General features: G+C 42.9%; 1 protein-coding gene across 1 annotated transcript; it reads right to left on the reverse strand.

Moving 5' to 3' along the window:
- Positions 1 to 1,710: 1,710 nt before the first annotated feature.
- LOC119745159 (probable G-protein coupled receptor 19) lies at positions 1,711 to 2,730 on the reverse strand. Its single transcript, XM_038221384.1, has one exon. The coding sequence runs from the start codon at positions 2,728 to 2,730 to the stop codon at positions 1,711 to 1,713; it is 1,020 nt and encodes a 339-aa protein (XP_038077312.1).
- Positions 2,731 to 10,178: the final 7,448 nt, after the last annotated feature.

Consider the following 10,178-nt stretch of genomic DNA (forward strand, 5'->3'; position numbering starts at 1 on the left):
AAAGAAATGAGGAACGGCCCTGATGGTGCTGATAGTGAGTCCCACTCCTTTATAAACTCTGATTCACGGCAGCAACTCTCTTGGAATAATAATTATCCTACAACAAATTAATATCGACGATTTATTTCCTGAACGTTGCTTGCACTGACCGGTTTTCCTTGGCCTTGCTATTTTCTCAGCCATAAAATCACTTCTCAAAGAATTAAATTCTGTGCTTAATGAGAATTCCTGGTGGCGGCCATTCTCCTTCCCATTTTATTTTTTGATGTAGTAGCGGCATGTATGATTACGCCCCTTCCCAATAAACCCGTGGCGCTTTTGCTTTCGCCGTGGCGCTTTTGCTTTCGCCGCGGGCGCTTTTGCGCTTGCCGTGGCGCTTTTGCGCTTGCCGCGGCGCTTTTTGTTTTGCCGTGGCGCTTTTTCTTTTGCCGCGGCGCTTTTGCGCTTGCCGTGGCGCTGTTGCGCTTGCCGCGGCGCTTTTGCGCTGGCCGTGGCACTTTTGCTTTTGCCGTGACAGTTGTGGGCCACCGTAAGAAACAGATACCAAGCACGATATGTGTCATAGAGGTACCCCCTTCCAATACCCTATACCCTAGACTATATTATTGTAACCTAACACATTCCTCTAGATATCTCAAAAGAAATCCTGCGATTCAATGACCAACCCAAAAGATGGGGGTTTCCCTCAGTCACATCACGGATCCTAGACACCAGGATAAACGACTGTTCTGAGCTCTAGTACAAAATGCATTGAGCGGACTTGTCTTAATTGGTTAGACGCGTAATAACGGGCAATAATACCCGCTGGCGCGTAATCGCGTTTTTTCCAGCTGTGCCATTGTGTTGGGTTTTCGCATGACATCTAAAACGGAAATATTCATAAAACTGTAACCAAAACTACTCCTCATTTAAGATATAATTGTTCCAAAATTATTTAAAAATAAATACTTCAGGATATAACAGATGTTGTGCAGTTTTTGTCGTCATAGATGAAGTATTTACCCGGGAAATACACGTCAAATTTCGAAGAGAACACTGTTTACCCAAATTTCGTTTTTAATTAGGCTTTTATTAAAAAGCTTTAGAGAGATGTGATGCCGAACCGATGAAACAAAAGTGAAACAAAACAAAAAGAAACAAAACAAAAGAACCGATTAAAGCAAAAGATATTGTGCTCGGCATTACCATGGTTATGTAGTTATCACCTATCAGAATTCAATAATAAAGACCAAAAACGTTGATCATGAATATACAAAAATATAATTCGCTGGCTTGACAGACTTCGACGCCAGATCGGGCACAGATTCATGCAAATCTGACAGCCACCGCGCGCAGTGGTCTTTGTTTAAAAGTATTCATGGAATTTGCCACCAGTACAGGCCGTTATCACGCGTCTAACCAGGAGTTGGGCCGAGTCATTAATCCTTGTGTGTAGGATCCGTGGTCACATATCGTGCTGCATAATTATGAAGAAACAAGCCAGGCGATGATCGTTGACAAGGAACGTCGTCTTGATTCATTTAAATAGCTTTTGAATGACTTGAGACTGGAGGACTTGTGATTGGTTTGTAACTGGCTTGGTAAGACTCAGACTCTAGCATGGCCAAAATAATAATGCTGCAAACCTGCACATGGCAGTGCAGTCAAAGATCAATGACGTAAATGTCTTCAAGATTTAATAAACAGGCTCAAGTTTAAAAGTGACGACGATTACTCGTTGCTGTTCACGCTGTAACAACAGGTGAAAAGCTGCTTCGCGGTTTGCTTGAACACCCTGCTGTTGAGCATGACTTTCAACCCGATCAGAGTCGGTCCACTGAAGATACTAAGGTTCCCCACAAGGACTAAATACCTTGGTATCATGAAGCCGAACAGAGCAAGGTCTAGAATCAGGTACACTCCGAGGGCCAACGGTGAGATGAGGGTCAGAAGAATCAGCTGGGATTTGTTGACTCGGATCTTGCGGTCAAACGTGGCCACCTGCAGCCGCTGGCCGGTGATGGCCGCTCCGTCATCAGCCGTTTGTTGGCCGTTCGTATTCAACGACGTCCGCGGTATCTCGGCCATAATGCGTCTTAGATGCTGCCTGACAGTCAACAGCAGAGCTGTGTGGACGATGTAGGCGACCACTGACGGAACGACGGACAGAAGGATGAAGAAGGATAAGAACAACGCTTTGTTGAGAACAGGGTCGGAGTAAGGAGCGCAGACGTGACACGAGGGAATGTAGACTCCTTTCCAATCGGACAAAACCCCACTGAGGGGGATGTTCACGAGAGCTAGGATGAGAATGCATGCTACCAGGCGTTTGGCTCGTTCCACGGTGATCAGTCGAGGGTAGCGTAGCGGGTACTGCAGGAAAACAAACCTCTCCAGAGAGTAGCTTAACATCAAGAAGGCGCTAACGCAGTGCAAGTAGACCATCACGAGACTCTGAGCCGAGCACAGGAAGGTGCCTAGGATCCACCTGCCGCCTGCGATAGAGCTGATAGTGGACGGGAGGGCGAAGCACAGACAAATCAACAGGAGGATGAGATTGATGGCCACGATGAAGATGTGATTGACTTCATCTGCGTGGTTGGCAGTACGGTGTATTACCAGTAGTGTGAAGGTGTTTGTCACTATGGCCGTAGGGGTGACCATGGACCAGCACACGGCAGAGATAATGTTGAAGGTTATCGCTCCAGGATCCGTGTCCGCTGGCATCTCAGGCTGGGTCGTATTCTGCATCTTGATCAAGACGCAATCTACTCAGAGCATTCTTACAGCATGAATCCAACAAGACAAGGCCAGCCTAAACGCTGGTCCCAGAGTGCACAATGTTATGGTCGATTCAGAATGGCTAATCACAAAAAGTCTTTCATGCATGTGCCATGCACAATGGGCCGGATTTAGTCCGTTCAATTACCGGGTTGACCTAGTCTATCAAACGTTTCGGCAAAGGTGCGACCTTAGAAAGCAAGTCTAGTTCACAGATGACAGCCAGAGAGTGAGTAAGGTAGGCCTGCTTGCATAATGGGCTGGCCCAGTAAAAATTGTAAATCTTTCAGTTGATCGATTGCGGGTGCCTCTCAACAAATGTTCACGTTGGGTCTATTGACGATAAACTTTGAAGCTTGTGATGATCATCCGTTTGAAAGACTAGCAACAAATCTCAGCCTGCCTATACCACCAGTGTACAGAAATATGGTTTGGTTTGCCTATTGAATGTCGCACATGGTTGATTGCAATGACTTACCAGTGCAGACCTGTCGGCGAAAGCAATCAAAGCTTGTGGTGATCAGTTTGGGTAAACAGTGATGCTGCCTTCCTTTCACGTACATGCTATAGGGCTCACAGATTCACAAGCACGCCTCTTAATGTGACCATCCATTACTTTGTCATAGTTTTGACAAGTGTATCCAGAGCGGAGCATGTCTAAAGAGGCAATCTCCAGAAAGGTTAAAAGCAATGTCATGTATTGCACAGATGGCCCGATTTCTCATTCCGAGTCGGTGATGAATTCTCCAGAGGAGTGGCAGCTCCGTGATGAAGGGAATTTGCCTTGACGGTCACCCGGCGTGGTGGATTCATCCAATGGCGCAGCTTGGCGTTAACTTTCCAAAGACGAAGGCTCGGGCGTGAAATAAAACTGATTACAAATATATTTCTCGGCACGCTCAGTTTAGTGAAACACGTCTCAAAAGATTAAGACCTCTGCAAAGCTTTGAGAATCAATCAATAACTGATGAAAATGTTGTCAATGTTTCCATATGGGTTCAAATTAAGAAGAATGCGTACGAATGATCCACTCCGAAGCAAGGTAGTATAAATTGGCATGGTACATTACATGCCACTGGGGGAAAAAAACAGCTACTGAACTCGCCGCGGTGAGTTATGTTCCGATGGTAATTGACTTGTGCGGACTGACAACACGCAACGCCGGTTTCGGCACGGGATTGAGGCAAGTCACGCCATTCATTGCTCCGTTAGCATGGACAAAATAATGAAAGGATACGATGATGAAAGTTTACTTGACTCGTACCCAAAATCGATAATGTCGGTTAATGGCTAACGCTCTGCCTGTCAGCTGTGTCACCTGTACACGCCTTTGTTTTTTATTATAGCCATTGTACGTTGTATTCATGGGAGGCAATCGTCAATTTTCATTGGAGGGTTTACGGTTTATTTGTATAATAGTGAACCCCTGCCCTGGCTAGTGCACGCTGCAATTTATCTTCCTATTTGCTGTGCTATTCAAGTTGGAGGGTCGGTGAGTAATGGAGCCGAGATTAAAAACACTTGCGACGGAGAGAATCTGCTCGTCTCGGTTTAATAAATATCCCAAAGAGGTGATGGAATTTCGATCTTGAATGACGGCCACAAATCGGCGAGGCACTTTCCGTCGGATGGCGACGAGACAAACAACTTGTCATAAATTAACTCGGGCCTCGGTAATCTTAGAAATGTTAATTTCGATTCTAAACCTCACAATAGGCAGAAGATATTATAGCATTCAAAGCTCACATGCATGGCATACTACACGAGTTCCTTTCGTCTACATAAACAGTCCTGGTTGAATGCATACAAGTATGTAATTTGCAAATGCATACGATTTATGTTTGTTTTTTTAATTTACAGACCGAAATGATGATTTTGAAATTGGTGGTAACAAAAGACAACAACATATTTGTATACCTTTGCTGAAGAATATTACTGAGAAATATCCGTCTAGTTAATCTGATAGTGTAATAAGGTGATCTGGGAGAATAAATAACTGTTTCTACTTTCATTTTCGAGTATACATAAGTCAAATCTAATTAATTGTTGCGGTATGAAAGAAACAAGTTATTTCACTATGATGTTGCCATTTCCACACTATAAAATGTTACAATGTCGTTTAAACTTATTATACAGAGCAAAATGCAATGAATATGTAATGGTGTATTATAATGTACATGGATCAATACTAAAACAAATTTACGACAACATTTAGGTATAAGGTGAAGCGTCATGCTTTTGTACCCTAACCTATCGACAGACAAGTCGGGACATGACCGAGAAACAAACAGAGACAGCGACAAAGGACAAAATTGACAACAGTGCGACACACAAAGACACAACCTTGAAAAACACAAACCGATATGAGTCGAAAGTATAGGCCTACATCTAGATTCATAAATTATAACTGATTATTCGAATAACAATTGAGTAGATGTGATCTAAGGTTTTAACAAGGACAGAGAAGGAGGGTGACGATTTTAAGAAGTCATCTAGACTATTCCAGTATGATGTACCACGTTGAATAACGCTATTTTTAGACAGGCCAATCACAATTTAGAGAAGATTGATGCGTGGCACTGCGAACGAAAAGACGAGTCGTCTCGTATGATCGCCAATTACTTTCTGTATATACCCGTGCTTCCGAGTAACGTTCGAGTACCGTTACGTATAAAGTCTAATCCAACCATTTTGCTGCGGTATGCATACATTATGACAGGCCTATGTAAAATTGATGCATCATTACGATATACACGGGCGTTGGGGAGGGAGGGGGGGGGCACCGATTGACGCCTATGATCACGAACAAAAGGACGAGTAGTTTAATCATGCATTTCAGAGCTATCTGCACACTTTCGTCATACGCTACTGACGCCTCGCGTTGCCGGGCAACCCATTCCACACAAAACATGGCGAAGCGAAAGTACGGTGCCTAGTTTGTCATATTTTTTCATCAGTTATAAAAAAATAACGGCATCCGTCACGGTCTGAGTGATGAATACAGTTAGATACGCAGCACTGTCCCATTTTCCAGTCTTATTTATTCTTAATGTCTGAGAAATATCAACTAGAAAATGCCCACTTGAATCGCTCGTGCACAACGAACAGTAAAAAAAAAAAAATAGCGGACGAGATATTGTGTGGAACGGTCGCTACTGGAGACGAGCCGCGTGACGTCATACTTCTACGCGTCGTGTACTTGCTCATTATATGACTTGAAGCTTTGCATGGCGGATGAGAAATTAAAAAAAACAGAACAAGGTCGAGTTCTACACTCAACCAACTGGTTCTTTTCAGAACCATACTTCTTCCAAGAAGAGATTTCTTTCCACACGGGTGTTACCCGCAATTTGTCTACTTTATCTTGAAGCAGATGTTCCCTTATTCATTACAAAAAAATCTATTCGTGTAGCAAAAAGAAGCTGAACCCTTGAACGGAGATTACATTGATTAATGATTACTAGAAATTTTAAATGGATTGTAATTAAAGCTTGACGAGAATTACAAATACCGCAATCAAGGGCGGATCCGGGGGGGGGGGGCAACGGGGGCCATGGCTCTCCCCAAAACAACTTTTTGAAGTCACAATAAATGCAGGCAATGCGTACACCACATAGAGCTATGGTACACCACCATCTTTTCCTTTGCGATTTGCGATATTGCGATTTCGTGACGACTTCGTTACGACACAACGGTCACAACCGTTTGAGTACAGACAGAGAAGTTGATCGGTTTTTTATTTTTTTTGCCGACCATCACGATATGTTTCAACTGCCGACCATGCACGACCTGTAGGATGCCAAAACGGCGCTCAAGAAGTCGTTCAGATAAAGTTCAGATGTCGTTCCGAGTTTCACGATGTCGTCGAGTCTTCTTGCGTCTCAGCGCTGTCTTGTCGTGATCGGGAGGCTACATCGTGGCAGTGTGACAGGCGCCTCAAGCAGGCCCCGAACTCCTCGCCGTAATATTTTTGACCCAATGTTCGGACCAAAATTTGTTTTGCGCCCCCCCCCCCAAAAAAAATGTAATGCGATCTGGATCCGCCCTTGCCCATCATGGATGCTGCACGGCAGCCATCATGTCGATGGCCATAGTATCAACAGGAAGACCAACAAACACTGATAACTTGCCGAGACCATAGTTGGTGTTAGGTCCTTTGACAGTCCAAACGAAACCATTGGGTGAAAGTGAAAAACAAAAAACATGAGAAGCATGGCGTATCTGTACATCATACAATAAACTTTTATTGTTATCTTACACGTAAAACAAAGGAGTGCACTTCCATGCAACCTCTTTAAGTAAATGCCGCTTGGTGTAACCTTTCTGAAATAAATTCTTCACTAAATGGCCGGTTTGGTTTTTCGGAATAACATATTTATTATGTAGATGGGCCCAGAAATTTACTGTGCAACGAAACTGAGAATTTCAAATGAGCATTTCTTATTCTAATCCTCTCAACAAAAGACAGCACTAAGGCCCTCGGTTTCAATGTCAATTTGAAATTCTGTAACTTAGTTCAACATAGGTTACCAGCCAAAATTGGTCATTGTGATGCACACTTCTGGTGACTGGCTCTCGGCAGATATTTGCTTAGTTCGTAAATTTGCTAAGGCCAAAAAAAAAAGTCTCCGGTTTCTGGTATGGAGCTTGCCCCAAAAGTGGTGCGGCGACGCGGCTTTTTTTTTTTTTTTTTTTTTACCCTTTTTTTTTTTTTTTTGGCTTCAAATGTCGGCTGATGACTGCAAATGGTGCCCGACTAAACTTAGTGCAAATATATGGGAGTCCAGAGAGGCCACATAAAGCTTATTCTCGATCATAACCCCATCTAAAAACACGTTAAAATTGTGCAGCAGCAGGATTCCAGTCAAACCAGTGAGTTTGGCGGTTTTGAGACATCATCTTGTATTGAAAAAAAAACTTTTTCATTTTGCCGACGCGCATGGCTGCGGCGACGCGCGCGCATACCAGAAACCGGAGACTTTTTTTTCGGCCTAATCAGAAGTAAAAAAAAAAAAAAAAAGCTTCCCCTTACACTACTCAGGTGAGTCGCACGCAAAGGCGAATCGCACGCCGGCACACTCCGAACGATAAAGTTGATTTTGTACACTTAAATTCGTTCAGCAATTACGTGAGATAAGAATCGGTACCGGCCTGCCATTTGGACTCGAATGACTGTACTGTGCTGCAGAAATATCCAGTGTTTTTAGCCAGTCTAGGTGTTCCGCAGGATAGGCGTACTAGGAACCAGCACCAATGTCATGTTGATGCTAAGCTGTACTGAGCACTGGGATGAGATTGTCAATTAAAAAAAAAAAGTCTGAAAATTGGATGGAAGGTTTGAAAGATGCATTTTTTCATACTGAAAGTGTCCTTCTTTCAGATTACAAAAGTCTGAAAAATCTCATGCCTGTATTAAGCAAGCCAGGGCCAAACTTGTAGCTCAAAAAGTTCGTAGGACTTGACAGCACAGAATTGTCCAACAGTTCCCTCGTGATAGACAAAAGAGGTCCGCGTTGGAATGTGCTTATTTTAACTAACAAATTGAAGATGTAGTCATTTGTTTTTTTTGTTTTTTTAAAGCGTGCTTGGTTTTAGTATAAATGCTAGCCAACGATTTTTTGTATTGGAGGAAATTTGAGGACGAGAAAAGAATTATTCTGATTCCAATAAGATAGTTCCAATAAAATAGACCAGCAAACTTTCAGAAGAGGTTTCATGTGGAAATTATCCCAGATTTACACAAATACAACCAGCGCCCAAAGTTTTGATCAAGAAACTCGATATATTTCTGATCCCTGCTTGTATTTTGCTGGTGCTAAATCTTAAGCAATTTGGCCCAGAAAAAAAAGTGAGTGATACACAAATTTCACAAGAATTATGAAATGGAAAGACAACTGAAATGAACTATTAACTCATTAGTTGTTAAAAAAAAGGAAGCGAACGGATTTGTACACACTATCCAACATGGCTACCCTCAACGTAAGAAACTACTGTACCTTCCAGTGACAATGTGAAAACAAAATATAGACTATGAAAAATATAGACTATATGATGAAAGTATCTACACAAAGACCAAGATATCGCAAACCCTGCATGGCATATAAACTCAGTACATGTACACATGTACATCTATCATTCACAAGCGATAATCCATAGAGGAAGTTGTCAAGAAGCAAACCAACACAAATTCTATTTGGCGAAAAGGATGAAACAGGTTTAGTATAATAATGCAGGATGTTTACCAGTGAAGACATACATTCCGTTAATGTTTCGAGCGTTCAGTGTATTCCGAACCTGAGGGAGGTATAACAAATCGGAACTGACCACAAACAGTTCCATTTTTCAGCCTCGTCATTTTGCCCTGCTTCCGACACCTGAAGATACATGTATATATTTTGCATAGCATCTTATGAGTACATTTGAGAATCAAGACATGTAAGAGTATAGAACCTACCTATAGCCCCTTAAATGTGGCTCAAAATACTTGACTGCCTCCTCATTATGAGCTACACAGTGGTCATATGCTATTTGTGGGGAAATATAGGTTTTAGGGAAATTGAAATCGGGACTGTTTTTCTTTCAAACGGTATTCACTACGGAAGATAATTAACCTGATTAATAAAATGGGAAAATCAAAAGGTCAAGAGTACAATCTTTTTGGGACAAACTCACTGCAAATTTTGCCTGAAAATTACAGGATAACTAAACACCTACAGAAACAGAATTAAAATGTTCCTGGCTATTAACCAGGTAAGTATCTTCAACGGTGAAATTCAATTGAAAGACAGTCCTGAATTCAATCTCCTCTAGATCAACTTTTCCCCCACACATAGCATATGACGATGTGTGGCTCACAATATAAAGGAAGTCCAAGAGCGGATCCAGAACACAATTTTTTTTGTGTGTGTGTGTGGGGGGGGGGGGGGGGGGGGGGGGGGGGGAGGGCCAAAAAGAAATTTTGATCCCCCAAAAGTATGTCCCAAAAAACATACGGCATGAGGTTCGGGGCCCGCTTAAGGGCCCCTAAAATTTTTTAGATTGTAGATGCTCTGTGTTGCGATCCGAGGCAATTTCTGACCACTTTAACCAATGTTTTTGAGGAAAAGATGGTGGTGTACACATTGCCTGCCTTTATTGCAAAGTCACTAAAAATAAAAAAAAATTGGATTCGTTTTTTTTTTGGGGGGGGGGGGGGGGGGGGGGGGCATGGCCCCCTTTGGCCCCCCTGGATCCGCCCTTGAGGAAGTCCAGTATTTGAGCCACATTTTAAGGGGATAAACCTATCCTTACGTTCACCATTACAAATTGCTCTGAATTCCATGATATTTGCTGGTCCCAGAGGGCCAGCGGCCAGCCTAATGTCTATCTGACTGACTGACTGATTCCCCCCCCCCCCCCCCCGACTGACTGACGGACTC

Source organism: Patiria miniata, unplaced genomic scaffold (genome assembly GCF_015706575.1).
Source record: "Patiria miniata isolate m_02_andy unplaced genomic scaffold, ASM1570657v1 HiC_scaffold_7, whole genome shotgun sequence".
Classification (NCBI taxonomy): domain Eukaryota; kingdom Metazoa; phylum Echinodermata; class Asteroidea; order Valvatida; family Asterinidae; genus Patiria; species Patiria miniata.

What these genes read in the sequence shown, in the direction of transcription:
- LOC119745159 (XM_038221384.1), bottom strand. Translation starts at nt 2,730, where the DNA reads ATGCAGAATACGACCCAGCCTGAGATGCCAGCGGACACGGATCCTGGA.